General features: G+C 43.0%; 1 protein-coding gene across 4 annotated transcripts in view; it reads left to right on the top strand.

The window, feature by feature from the left end:
* cdh19 (cadherin 19, type 2) overlaps nt 1-15,401 on the top strand; it is a 97,979-nt gene that overhangs the window by 38,044 nt on the left and 44,534 nt on the right. For 3 of the 4 annotated variants that reach the window (XM_061921660.1, XM_061921663.1, XM_061921662.1), the window contains exons 1-2: nt 11,158-11,442; nt 11,507-11,801. The exons of the other annotated variant lie outside the window; for it this stretch is intronic. In XM_061921660.1, the coding sequence (XP_061777644.1) occupies nt 11,233-11,442; nt 11,507-11,801 (505 nt within the window). In that variant the 5' untranslated portion in view covers nt 11,158-11,232. Of the gene's footprint in view, nt 1-11,157; nt 11,443-11,506; nt 11,802-15,401 lie in introns of those variants that run through there. 4 annotated transcript variants of the gene reach the window in all.

Below are 15,401 nucleotides of genomic sequence, written 5' to 3'. Positions count from 1 at the left end.
ATTTGAGGGGAAACATCTGTAAACATTGTACAGTCTCCAGCATGCTCTGGCGAAAGATTCAATGCCACCTCTTTTATTTGGACTTTCCCTGATTACATGGCAACAGCTGTTTTCTAAGGGACATGGGGTCATAAACAGAATGTCACATGCTGTAGGTGACGAACCACAAGATGCAGAGAAGGCAGGCTTGGTGCAGGAAAAAATAATTTAATGTCCAAAATAAAGATAAACAAACAAACCAGGAACTAGGAATAGCCAAACTGAAAACAGGAACCAGCAAACAGAAAAACTGGAAACAGCTAATCGCTAACAAGATCTAGCTAACAGGAAAACATGAAACAGTAGAGCTGGGAGACAGCAAACTGTAAATAGCTATTAGGAACTACTTACCGCTATGACGACAGCGACAAGGACAAGTAGTAACGACAATGTCAGGTAGTAGCGGCAATACTCCAGCACAGACTTAATGGCAAGAAAGGGTAAAATAGCACCTGGCTGATTGACACCAGGTGTGACCAGGTGCCAATCAGCCGCAGTCGAGGGGAAACAGTGCTCAGACAGACAAGCAGAAAACAACCAAAATAAAAGTGCTGACAGGAAATAAAGACTAAGGAGAAACCAAAACAACACTAAACCGTCAGTGACAAACCTGACAGAAAAGTTTAAAAGAAAAGGTCGTAAAACAGTTCAAAGAAGCGGTGCCTGGAGGGGAGTCTGGTCCTGCTTCCTCTTCGCTTGTGTAATTTTTGGGTCAAGACAATATCTTTCTGTTGATTAGAATACATGAAAGAAACAGAACACCTTCATGTTGCAAAGCAATGTTGGCTTTTCAAGACCATAACTATTTCCGTATAGTTAACTGCATTAGCTTTACTCTACTGTAAGTATGTCATACTTGCCAACCTTGAGACCTCCGATTTCGGGGGTTGGGGGGCATGGTCGGGGGTGGAGCGCGGGGCTTGGTTGGGGGCGTGGTTAAGAGTCAAATATTTTATATATATAACAAATATATATATATATATATATATATATATATTATATATATATATATATATATATATATATATATATATATATATATACATATACATATATATATATATATTCGTATATGTATATATATATATATATATATATATATATATATATATATATATATATGTAAACAAAATACTTGAATTTCAGTGTTCATTTATTTACACATATACACAGACATAACACTCATCTAATCATTGTTGAGTTAAGGGTTGAAATGTCCATCTTTGTTCTATTCTCTGTCACTATTTTTCTAACCACAGCTAGCCTCTCTGGCAGAGAAGAATTCTCGCAAAACTCTTAGCCATTATGGACAACACCTCCCACCCACTACACTCGGACCTTGCGGAGAGATAGAGCATGTTCAGTGGAAGGCTCTGACTCCCAAAATGTAACACGGAGTGACACAGGAGGTCCTTCATACCGACAACCATCAGACTGTATAATGCATATGTTCCGTGACTGCACTTAAATGTAGAATATATTTATATTATTCATATATTATATATTTTATATATAATATATGATATATATTATATTATTTATCATTATCATTGTTTATTGTGAGCAAACTGTGGTTCTAAATTAAATAAAGTACATTCTATTCTACATTCTATTCTATTCTATTTACAGTAGATGGCAGTATTGTCCTGTTTAAGAGTGTCACAAGTTCACAACATTGGAGTTTACGGAAGACGAACTGCTTTACGGCAGACGAAAATATGACTGCTGTTGTTGTGTGTTATTACCGGGCTGGGAGGACTTTAATGAAACTGCCTAACAATAAACCCACATAAAAAACCAATAACTTGCTCTTGATCATTCTACAGTTATAACGTCATTGGGCAGGCTCGCTCTTTATACTGTGGGAATAGGGACGTGAAAACAGACTGTCGACACGTCACTCAGGTCTGCTTGGAGCTGGAGGGGGCGTGGCCACCAGGTCCGCCTGAATTTCGGGAGATTTTTCGGAGAACATTTTTCCCGGTAGGTTTTCGGGAGAGGCGCTGAATTTCGGGTATCTCCCGGAAAATCCGGGAGGGTTCGCAAGTATGAAGTATGTTAACATACCAACCTTAGTATTTCACAGTTATTGTTAGCCTGCGCCTATTTGTACCTGCTGTGTCGTGTGTCAGTCGCTGGATCATTCTATTTTCATTCGGACTTGTCGTTGCCATATGTTGCTCTTGTTGTGTCGATATGATTCTTTTCAGCTATTACCTGTCATGCTACATTTTGTCCTGGTCGTCGTAGCGGTAAGCTGTTCTTGTTAGCCATTAGCTGTTTTCAGTTTTTCTGTTTGCTACCCACTAGCTTCCATGCTAAAGTTCCTTTTCGTTTTTCTAGCTCCCAGTGCTAGCTCCCTTAGTTTGTTATTCCGCCCACGTGCGTGTTTTTTGTTTATACCCTTTGTTCTTATTCTAATATTTTATATTAAATCATGTTTTCTCATTCAATGCCTGCCTCCATCTCTGCATCTTGGGGTTCATCACCAAATAATTCTGACATCATGATTTTGCTCAATTGTTGGTGCTCATAAACAGGCTCTAGAGGTGCATTATTGTTAGAAAATCATTAAAAAAAAGTCAATAAGCATAATATGGGGCCTTTAATTTTGCTGGGTTTTATCAGACCAATTTACCGGAACTTGGTTGTTTTCTGATAGTGCAGAAAATACCCCATCTGTGTTTTACCTGTTCCACCTGACTTTGGGTTACCCTCGCACTTTTGACCTAATCAGAGAGAGCATCATTGATCCGGCTCTTGTCTCGTGTGCGTCTCGGGAGAGGCAGCGGTCTCATTAGAAGTCTTCATTAGTCAGCTGCAGGGTGCAGGGCCGTGTCATGTCGAAGCCGCGTACAATATCGCCTCTTGTCTGCTCTCAAAGCCTGTTTTCAACAAAGCGCCAGGAAAATGAAGAAACAAGAAGGGTTTTGTTTTTTTGCTGAAAAACAGGGCCGTGTCACCTTTTGACAGTGGGCGCAGCTAGAAGCAGTGCAGCGCGCTGATTTGTTGGACAGAGAATGGCAACATGTGAGGAAGGAAGATGTCCGCCATCACTTCCTCTTCTTTGAAGCTTTAATGACTAAATAAGTCGCAACATCTTGTTTTTTATACATTAGGGCCATTTTTAATCCATCTATACCATACTTGCCAACCTCCAGACTTCCGAAAGTACCCGCACTCTTTTTTTACGAAGACACACTGTTGTAACACGTGCTGAATGAGGCTTGGCATTGTCTTGCTGAAATAAGCAGGGGCGTCCATGAAAAAGACGGCGCTCAGATGGCAGTATATGTGTGACGTCTCCGTGGCATCGTGCGCTAGGGGTGCTTCTTCCAAGATGCAGTCGGGCAATGACACAGCGTACAGGTAAGAAAACAGATTTATTTAACTAAAAAACAGGCTAATAACAAAAACACTGGTGCTAAGGAAATAGGCGAACAAATCTCTACTAGCGTGTGAGCTAGGGAAACAGAAGGTGGCTAAGCGCGGAAGCATTAGCAAGTAAACATGTAGAAAACAAAGAGGCTAGGCGTGAAAACTAGCGAGTACAAAACGGATAATTACCGAAGTCAGGAGTCACGAAGACATCGAAAGGCGTGTAGCAAACTTGACGAGACCAGGACGAGTAAATGAAACAGGTCGGTTAATATAGAGTCACTAATCAAAACCAGGCGTGCAAACAAAGGCAGGTGAACAAATCAAGTCGCCTTGGTGACAAAAGTAAACCAGGAAATGCACAAACTAAGACTCGGAAGCGACCATGAATCAAGAAGATAAACACAAATGACTCAAAACCAAATAATGTAAGATCCGAGCGGCGGATCTTAACAATATGTTTTTCCAAAACCTGTATGTACCTTTCAGCATTAATGGTGCCTTCACAGATGTGTAAGTTACCCATGCCTTGGGCAATAATGCACCCCCATACCATCACAGACGCTGGCTTTTGAACTTTGCGTCGATAACAGTCTGGATGGTTCGCTTACCCCTTTGACACAATGTCGAATATTTCCAAAAACAATTTGAAATGTGGACTCGTCAGACCAAATAAAACTTTTCCACTTTGCATCAGTCCATCTTAGATGATCTCGGGCCCAGAGAAGCCGGCGGCGTTTCTGGATGTTGTTGATAAATGGCTTAATTATGTGATAACGTTGGTGTTCATTTCCAATCTATCAAGATAAGAAAAATAATGATTTTGTTTATGTAGTTTGTTCATTTTCCTTGACTGATGTACTAACATCATGAGGTTTATTTTAATTTTTTTACATGCGTAGTATCACCTACAAAGATACAAATAATTGCTATTGTGACATCTAGTGGACACATTTAGAACAGCTGGGCGATATAGCTCGGTTGGTAGAGTGGCTGTGCCAGCAACTTGAGGGTTCCAGGTTTGATCACACCTTACCCACCTGCTCCCAGTGCCACCAACACTGGTTTAAATGTAATTTAGATATTGGGTTTCACTATGTAAATGTGCTTTGAGTCACTAGAGAAAAGCGCGATATAAATATAATTCACTTCACTGTTTCTTTCATTTAAAAATGTTAGCTATTTTTTTTACTTAACAAAATCATCCCGCGGGCCGGATAAAACCTGTTCGTACTGAGTCGTACGTTGAAACCCCTGCTCTACACTGAACTGGGGTCATTTTTTTTTTTTAACGAACCAGTGACTTGTCCTGAGTGTCGAATGGGAAATTGACAGCTAACGTAGGCTCCAAAGTCCAGCCTGCACCTCGTCAAAGGTAATGTTACAGACATTTAATGAATGAACACGTAGGCCAATTGTTTCAGCCAGTTTATGTGTGGTGTTGGAGTTCCATCCATCCATCCATTTTCTACCGCTTATTCCCTTTCGGGGTCGCGGGGGGCGCTGGCGCCTATCTCAGCTACAATTGGGCGGAAGGCGGGGTACACCCTGGACAAGTCGCCACCTCATCGCAGGGCCAACACAGATAGACAGACAACATTCACACTCACATTCACACACTAGGGCCAATTTAGTGTTGCCAATCAACCTATCCCCAGGTGCATGTCTTTGGAAGTGGGAGGAAGCCGGAGTACCCGGAGGGAACCCACGCATTCACGGGGAGAACATGCAAACTCCACACAGAAAGATCCCGAGCCTGGATTTGAACCCAGGACTGCAGGAACTTCGTATTGTGAGTCAGACGCACTAACCCCTCTGCCACCGTGAAGCCCGGTGTTGGAGTTGTCTGATTGTTTTTTTGTGGCCATGAACGCATCACTGGCTAAAAGAGGAAAGATAGCAGTTGCTGTCAATAAGACATATAGTTTGTTTGTTTTTTGTGTGATAACCACAGAGAGTGAACAGTTTTGCTCGATAGTGGTTTTGTTGCTGATGTTGTTTTGGTGTGGTTACGGCAGTTTTTTCTCAATAACAAGATTGTTGATGCAGACCATCTCATTTTCCTCCTTGAAACGTCTCGGTTGACGTCAACATTGCTTTTAAACATACGACAGAATAACTAGTCGTATGTTTGTTTTGTTTCGAGTTTAGGTTGGGTTTTGGATATGGATTTTGTGCGCTAGATTTTCCGTACGCGGAGAACACGGCAACAGTGCACAATTGCTGATTATTAAGGAGGTACATTGATGCGGGGTCCGTGGACCAAACTTTTTTTTTTTTTTTTAAAAAGCAACCAAGGTTTTTTTAATCCATCCATCCATCATCTTCCGCTTATCCGAGGTCGGGTCACGGGGCCAGCAGCCTAAGCAGGGAAGCCCAGACTTCCCTCTCCCCAGCCACTTCGTCTAGCTCTTCCCAGGGGATCCCGAGGCGTTCCCAGGCCAGCCGGGAGACATAGTCTTCCCAACGTGTCCTGGGTCTTCCTCGTGGCCTCCTACCGGTTGGACGTGCCCCAAACACCTCCCTAGGGAGGCGTTGGGGTGGCATCCTGACCAGATGCCCGAGCCACCTCATCTGGCTCCTCTCGATGTGGAGGAGCAGCGGCTTTACTTTGAGTTCCTCCCGGATGGCAGAGCTTCTCACCCTATCTCTAAGGGAGAGCCCGGCCACCCGGCGGAGGAAACTCATTTCGTCCGCTTGTACCCGTGATCTTATCTTTTCTGTCATGACCCAAAGCTCATGACCATAGGTGAGGATGGGAACGTAGACCGGCCGGTAAATTGAGAGCTTTGCCTTCCGGCTCAGCTCCTTCTTCACCACAATGGATCGATAAAACGTCCGCATTACTGAAGACGCTGCACCGATCCGCCTGTCGATCTCACGATCCACTCTTCCCTCACTCGTGAACAAGACTCCTAGGTACTTGAACTCCTCCACTGGAGGCAGGGTCTCCTCCCCAACCCCGAGATGGCACTCCACCCTTTTCCGGGCGAGAACCATGGACTCAGACTTGGAGGTGCTGATTCTCATTCCAGTCGCTTCACACTCTGCTGCGAACCGATCCAGTGAGAGCTGAAGATCCCGGCCAGATGAAGCCATCAGGACCACATTATCTGCAAAAAGCAGAGACTTAATCGCGCGGTCACCAAACCGGAACCCCTCAACGCCTTGATTGCGCCTAGAAATTCTGTCCATAAAAGTTATAAACAGAATCGGTGACAAAGGACAGCCTCACTGGAAATGTATCCGACTTACTGCCGGCAATGCGTACCAAGCTCTGACACTGATCATACAGGGAGTGGACCGCCACAATAAGACAGTCCGGTACCCCATACTCTCTGAGCACTCCCCACAGGACTTCCCGAGGGACACGGTCGAATGCCTTCTTTTATTTTGTATTTATTCAAATTTGTTTATTGTATGCTTTGTGGCTTTGTTTGAATTCAGATTCATTCTTATTACTATATATTTTCTCAGTGTATGCATAGTTTATTTGTCATAGAAGCTATGTCTGGGCCCCAGCAGGCTGCGGGGCCCTCAAAATTGTCATTACGCCCCCACCAATTCGAACATCCAAACATTGTGCGTAACAAACTAGTTTGTTTGCCGTGTCTCAGTCTATGAAATCAAATGCCCCAACAAAGAATTCGAAAAAGAAAACTTGTGCTTTAAATGTAATTGTGTTGTATTTACTTACAATGACAATAAAGCTATCTATCCATCCTTTTAATTGCGTACGACTGCAAAATTATGGGACCAAAAGAAAGTTGGTAGTGCCAGTACTTTGATAAAGAAGGTGAGAATTCAATAAATAACTGGGAGCAGCTGAGATTGGCTCCCGCGACCCCAAAAGGGACAAGCGGTAGAAAATATATGGATGGAACTGGGAGCAAAGTACAAAGGAGTGTGTGACGTCTCGGTGGCATTGTGGTGACGAGTTGTTCTCTCGTGGGTGCAGCGGAAGATGGAACACAGCGTGAGGGTAGGGATAAGAATGTATTTATATAATAAAACAAACTAAGAACAAAAACACTTGCACAAAGGCACCAACCAAAAACCAACAGAACTAGCTTGGGAGCTACAAAGAACAAAGGGCGCTAGCGAAACAAACAAAATAGCATATAAGCTAACAAGTATACAAAAATAGATTTACCACAATGTTGGAAGAGCGGCGTCAGCTGTTGTGTGTAGCAAGCAAGAGTCCAAGACTGAATGTCAAACAGAGGCGGGCATATATAGGGAGATAAATAATCAAGGGCAGGTGTGCGTGATCAAAGCAGAGACAGGCGACACTAAATGGGTAACTATGACAACGGAAACAAAACCAGGAAGTGCCACAAAGAACTGAGAAAGACAAATACTATACAGAATGTGATAAACAGAACCAAAACCAGAATATGCCATGATCCAAGACGTGGATCATGACAGTCTGCTTGGCTTTAAATCTGTTAATTTAATTTGTAATTTATTTTTTCTTTCATATTGTTTTCTTCATGTTTAAACCATAATTATTATTATGTATTTCGGTAAGTTGGTTAGTTCTTTAATCAGCAACATCACCCAAAATATTATGGACGGATTTGGAATAAACCTTCAGGAAATGCCAGAAATTGGATAACAGCTGATTAGGTTTTAGGGGTGATCCGGATCAGACCATTTGTTCACTTTACACGACTAAAGCAGTCTGTGTGCCAGTGTCCCCGCCTCCACCCAGTGAGACGAAGAGAGTGGTTGACTGACAAGAGGGTTCACTCCATATATTTTCATTCCACAAAGAGTAAACTCTTTTGCAGCCTGTTTGGATGCGACAGACGAACAATCAATCAATCAACCATCCATCCATCCATTTTCTACCGCTTATTCCCTTTCGGGGTCGCGGGGGGCGCTGGCGCCTATCTCAGCTACAATCGGGCGGAAGGCGGGGTACATCCTGGACAAGTCGCCACCTCATCGCAGGGCCAACACAGATAGACAGACAACATTCACACTCACATTCACACACTAGGGCCAATTTAGTGTTGCCAATCAACCTATCAATGTTTATTTATACAGCCCTAAATCACAAGTGTCTCAAAGGTCTGCACAAGCCACAGCGGCATCCGCGGTTCATCGCCCATATAAGGGCAAGGAAACACTCACAACCCAGTGGGACGTCGATGAGAATGACTATGAGAAACCTTGGAAAGGACCGCAAATGTGGGTAACCCCCCTCCCCGCCTATGGGAGACCGGATGCAATGGACGTCGAGTCGGTCTGACATAATATTGTGAAAGTCCAACAAAAAACACAGACAGGACATCTTAATGCATCCTTTGGTTAATTACCTCCGCCAGGAGGTTATGTGCTTGCTGGGGTTTGTTTGTTTATTTGTCAGTTTGCGAAATAGGTCAAAAAGTCACAAGCAGACTTTGATTTGACCTTCAGGAAATGTCAGAAATGGAGTAAGGAACAACTGATTAGGTTTTGGAGGCATAAGTAATTGATGTGAAGTGGAAAATGGGTAGGATTAAATAATCACTGCTTCTTCCTACTCCTGGACATGTAAAGAAAATGTAAAAATGGGATGCATCATTTTGAAACTGTATGTTCAATAAAACCTATCTGATCTTTCTAATAAGTTACCGTATGCGTACGTTATGCCTCTGAACTTCTCTGAATGGTTTCCACCCACAAAAACGAAACGAGTGGATGACTGAAAAAAGGGTTCTCTCTCTTTATTTTCACCCCGCAAAGAGTGAACCCTCATGTAGCCTGCTTGGAAGCGACAAACAAAGAAAACAACCTTTCTGAGTGCTTTTCCAAATCTCCATGAAATTGGGTTTTGGTTCATATTTTTGTGTGTCTGGCATAGATATTTATTTATTTTATTTAATTGTTTTTGTACAATCAGGTATTTGTCTGAACAGATTACTAACAAGCGGTGTCCTGCAAATGACTTTTAAAAAGAAATCCATTTTACTTAATTAAAATTTTTTATTGAATTACTAACAACATTTTTATCCAACAAATGTATTTAATTACTAGGGAAAATAAATATATTACTTTAAAAAAAAAAATCCAATATCTAGCACATGCAGTTGAGAGACGTTTCATGAGAGCAGAGTGTATGGGACTTTAAAAGGCGATGCCTGTTGCCAAATGACGTGTGACTTAAGCAAGTGCGCACTCAGACAGAACAGCCTTTTAGCTCGGCGGTGTTTGTGAGCTTAGCAGCAGCAGTTTGTTGGCGTCAGCGGCAACTATGTTGAATCTTTTCACTGGATGCTGTTAGCACCAGTTGATACATGCTGTAGTCTCCTTGTCCACACACGTGTTATTGTAGGACTGCAAGCTTGTCACGTCATTGATTCGTTGCTCATTATTCCCTTGTGGTAGTGGGATGCGGAGTAGGAGGAGTGTGTGTGTGCGTGTGCGCGTGCGTGTTGTTTGCTGTGTGATGTTGTCTCTTCCTATTTGACATCAAGTTCATTTACTTGTGGTGCTGGTTGTTGCTTTCATTAGTAAAAACGTACTTCCTGCATTGAACTTGCTGTGCTTCTGACGCTGTCCTGTTGACATAAAACCACGTCAAAAGCAGCGTGCCATGCTACATCAAACGCATCGGTCACAGCATTTCGTAACGTACGTAAAAGTAACTCGTTGTTCGTAAAAGTAACGGCGTTAGCAAGGCAGACGTTTTTCCCAACACAGCTAACGAGGTATTTAAACTTTTACAATATACAGTCATATATTCTTTCATCTGACATCACATGGACAAAGATAAGACCTTCTGCAGGAAAGTTCTGTGGTCAGATTAAACAAAACTTGAGCTGTTTGGCCACAATACTTAGCAATATGTTTGGAGGAGAAAAGATGAGTCCTTTAATCCTATGAACACCATACCTACCGTCAAGCATGGTGGTGGTAGTATTATGCTATGGGCCTGTTTTGCTGCCAATAGAACTGGTGCTTTACAGAGAGTAAATGGGACAATGAAAAAGGAGGATTACCTAAATTCATCAGCCCGGAGGTTGGGCGTTCCAACCGGACAATGACCCCAAACACGCGTCTAAAGTGGTAAAGGAATGGCTAGAAGTAAGGTTTTAGAATGGCTTTCCCAAAGTCCTGACTTAAACGTGTGGACAATGCTGAAGAAACAAGTCCATGTCAGAAAACCAACAAATTTAGGTGAACTGCACCGATTTTGTCTAAAGGAGTGGTCAAAAACTCAACCAGAAGCTTGTGGAAGGCTACCAAAAGCGCCTTATTGCAGTGAAACTTGCCAAAGGACATGTAACCAAATATTAACATTGCTGTACGTATACTTTTGACCCAGCAGATTTGCTCACATTTTCAGTAGACCCATAATAAATTCATAAAAGAACCAAACTTCATGAATGTTTTTCCTGACCAACAAGTATGTGCTCCAATCACTCCATCACAAAACAACAAGAGTTGTAGAAATGATTGGTAACTCAAGACAACTATGACATTATGTCTTTCACAAGTGTATGTAAACTTTTGACCACGACCGTGCAGCTCTTCCTAACCATTTATCATGCCTCCTTAATTGTGAATCAGTGCTTAATGAAACCGTGACGCCACTTCAGCAAACCACAAGAAGTGTTACCGTAGATTTGCAATGATTACAAACACATTTGTAACCTAATTAATGTTTGGGTTTCAAGATCGGAGCATTAATATGCTCATTCCGCAATCTCTGTGAACAGTGGGGAACATGCTGTAATTAATGGAAATGGTAATTGCAGAGCCTTGAATATGCATCCAGGCAGCGGGATGGAAAAGGCTGGCACTTTTTGAAGATCCAAGCCAAACATGGAGGCTGCGGAGGACACGCGAGGATGGAGTGTTTTAGTCGCGGTGATGCTGTTTGCGGTGTTGAGCCACACGAGCGCTGCCAGAGACCGAGAAGCCCCTCGGCTGACCTCGGGGTCCTCACACCAGCACCATCGCCTGAAGAGAGGCTGGATCTGGAAACAGTTGTTCGTCCCGGAGGAAGATCCCACTCCCCGTGTCATCGGCCAGGTATGGACGCCGGCCATGTCCTTCACGCCGCTCACCCCGGCTCACCGCCTTTCTTCTCACGCAGCTCAAATCCGACTATGACCGCGGGGAGTCCGCCATCCAGTACATCCTGTCAGGGGAGGGCGCGGGAGATGCGTTCGCCATCGACGAGTACTCCGGGGAGATTCGAACGCTGAAGAAGCTGGACCGCGAGGAAAAGGCCTTCTATGTCCTCCAGGCGCAGGCCATCAACAGGCGCTCCAAAGAACCTGAGGAGCCCCAATCGGAGTTCATCATCAAGGTGCAGGACATCAACGACAATGCCCCCCGGTTCCAGAACGAGCCCTATGTGTCCAGCATCCCTGAGATGTGTCCCACTGGTACGTTTGACACACTTTTGATATTCATTTAAAGCCCTCTTGAAACCCACTACTACCCACCACGCAGTCTGACAGTTTATATATCAATGATGAAATCTTAAAGGGGAACATTATCCCGATTTCAAAAGGGTTAAAAACAATAAAAATCAGTTCCCAGTGGCTTGTTGTATTTTTTTTATTTTTTTTTCTAAGTTTTACCGGAATATCCCTAAAAAAAGCTTTATAAATTGCCTTTTTTTCACTCTCTGCTAAGACATTATCCATTTTCCTGTGACGTCACACAGTGCTGCCAATGTAAACAAACAATGGCGAATAGCACAGCAAGATATAGCGACATTAGCTCGGATTCAGACTCGGATTTCAGCGGCTTAAGCGATTCAACAGATTACGCGTGTTTTGAAACGAATGGTTGGAGTATGAAAGTATTGAAGAAGAAACCGAAGCTATTGAACGGATAGCTATTGACGCTATTCATAGCCATAGCATGGCCTAATAGCTGCGTTAGCATCGCCGGTAAAATGTGCGGACCAAACGATCAGGACTTTCGCATCTTGTGACACTGGAACAACTTAAATTCTTCGATTGGTAAGTGTTTTTTTCGCATTAAATGTGGGTGGAAGGAAACGTAATATAGTTGCAAATGCATCTGCAGGTTATCCATACATCTCTGTGCCATGTCTGCTTTAGCACCGCCGGTAAATAGCATGTTAGCATCGATTAGCTGGCAGTCACGCCGCGACAAAATATGTCTGATTAGCACATAAGTCAATAACATCAACAAAACTCACCTTTGTGATTTTGTTGACTTTATCGTTGGAAATGCATCTGCAGGTTATCCATACATCTCTGTGCCATGTCTGTCATCGCCGGTAAAATGTGGAGACACTCCGGCACATTCAATGGGGGTCTGGCGGCAGATTTCTTGCCACTTTCGCATCTTCGGGCCAGTGGTGCAACTTGAATCCCTCCCTGTTAGTGTTGTTACACCCTCCGACAACACACCGACGAGGCATGATGTCTCCAAGGTTCCAAAAAATTGTTAAAAAAAAACGGAAAATAACAGAGCTGAGACCCGGTGTTTGTAATGTGTTGAATATGAAAATGGCGGCTGTATTACCTCGGTGACGTCACGTTCTGACGTCATCGCCAAAAGAGCCATAAACAGAAAGGCGTTTAATTCGCCAAAATTCACCCATTTAGAGTTCGGAAATCGGTTAGAAAAATATATGGTCTTTTTTCTGCACCATCAAGGTATATATTGATGCTTACATAGTTCTGGTGATAATGTTCCCCTTTAACATTCCAACACATGCCAATACGGCCTTTTTAGTTTACTAAATTGCAATTTTAAATGTCCCAGGAGTTTCGTCTTGAAAATGTCGCGTAATGATGACGTGTACACGTGACGTCACGGGTTGTTAGGATATATGAGCGCTGCACACACACACAGCTAAAAGTTGTCTACTTTAACGGCATAATTACACAGTATTTTGGAGATCTGTGTTCCTGAATCTTTTGCAGTTTGTCCAATTAATATTGGATAAGTCAGAGTAGAAAGATGGAGTTGGTAAGCTTTAGCCTTTAGCCACACAAACACACGGTGATTCCTTGTTTAAAATTCCCGGAAGTGAAACTTTACTATGGATCCAAGCGAACATGGATCCCGACCGAATGTTAATCAGCAGGTTTCGGTGAGAAAATTGTGGTAAAAAGTCGCTTCTTACCGGAGATCCGCTGAGCTTGCCCCGTCCATAAAGCTGCCATCGACTTCCCTGAGACATTGGCGTCAAGACACACGGTCGTGGACACACACCTCCGACTATCAGGTACTGTTAAACTCACTAAAACACTAGCAACGCAATAGAAATATAAGGGATTTCCCAGAACTGTCGTAGTTAATGTGTCTAAAAACATCTGAATCCGTCACAATGCAATCGCGTTTTTTTTTTTTACTCATTTTTTATTTTTATTTTTTTTTCTAGTCCATCGCTATCAATATCCTCAAACACAAATCTTTCATCCTCGCTCAAATTAATGGGGAAATTGTCGTTTTCGCTGTCCGAATACCTCTTTTTGTTGGAGGCTCCCATTAAAAACAATGTGAATATGTGAGAAGCCATCAACATTTGACGTCATCGTATGCGACTTCCGGTAAATGCAGGGCTTTTCTGTTAGCACCGAAAGTTGCGAACTTTATCGTGGATGTTCTTTACTAAATCCTTTCAGCAAAAATATGGCAACATAGCGAAATGATCAAGTATGACACATAGAATGGACCTGCTATTCCCGTTTAAATAAGAACATCTCATTTCAGTAGGCTTTTAAAACAGTATTCGAGCGGGCAGCACGGTGGCAGAGGGTATGGTGCGTCTGCCTCACAATACGAAGGTCCTGAGTAGTCCTGGGTACAATCCCGGGCTCGGGATCTTTCTGTGTGGAGTTTGCATGTTCTCCCCGTGACTGCGTGGGTTCCCTCCGGGTACTCCGGCTTCCTCCCACCTCCAAAGACATGCACCTGGGGATAGGTTGATTGGCAACACTAAATTGGCCTTAGAGTGTGAATGTTGTCTGTCTATCTGTGTTGGCCCTGCGATGAGGTGGCGACTTGTCCAGGGTGTACACCGCCTTCCGCCCGATTGTAGCTGAGATAGGCACCAGCGCCACCCGCGACCCTAAAGGGAATACGCGGTAGGAAATGGATGGATGGATTGACAATATGTGAGCATCTTCATGTTGACATGAATTGAATAACGTGGACCCCGACTTGAACAAGTTGAACAACTTATTCTGGTGTTACCATTTAGTGGTCAATTGTACGGAATATGTACTGTACTGTGCAATCTACTAATAACATTTTCAATCAATCAATCTTTAAACCACCATACAGCAACATCAACTTTGCTGTTGTTATTGTGACGGTTAGCTGGCATTGTGGTGCGGGTTTGTTCTCTCATCTCAAAGATGCAGTTGGACTTGGACACAGCGTGAAGGTAAGAAATGATTATTTATTTACACTAAGGAAACATACTAGGAACAGAAAAACTTGCACAAGGCACTAAAGGCAAAACAAACAGAACTAGCATGGGAGCTAGAAAGAACTAAAAGCGCTAGCATGTAAGCTAAAGAACAAACAAAGGAAGCATAGCGCGGAAGCTAGCAAGTACAAAAAAAAGTTCTTTAGCACAATCTGGAATCAGCGTCGTCACCTGTTGCATAGAACAGAAACTAAGATGCGAGGTCGAGTAAACGGAAAAGGCAGGCTTAAATAAGGACAGTAATTACAAGGCAGGTGCGCATCAAAAACAAAAGGCAGGTGAAACTAATGCGTAACTATGGCAACAGAACAAAACAGGAAGTGCCAACAGGAACTGAGGAAGTCATTTTACCAACGGAATACGATACAGAAACAGAACAAAACCAGAATATGATATGATCCGAGCAGCGGATCATGATAGTTATAGCACAAATAACATTTCACCACTAGTGTTTTTGCCAGTTATCGGCAAGCTACTTGGAAAATGTAGTAAACCAATCTACAAATTACTAAATGTATGTAGCTAAGCTACAGTGAAATCTAATTGAAGCAAGCTACACTAAAAG

This window comes from Nerophis ophidion, linkage group LG15 (genome assembly GCF_033978795.1).
Source record: "Nerophis ophidion isolate RoL-2023_Sa linkage group LG15, RoL_Noph_v1.0, whole genome shotgun sequence".
NCBI classification, from domain to species: Eukaryota; Metazoa; Chordata; class Actinopteri; order Syngnathiformes; family Syngnathidae; genus Nerophis; species Nerophis ophidion.
The sequence above is the reverse complement of the archived record's forward strand: the minus strand, read 5'-3'. Positions and strand labels throughout refer to the sequence as shown.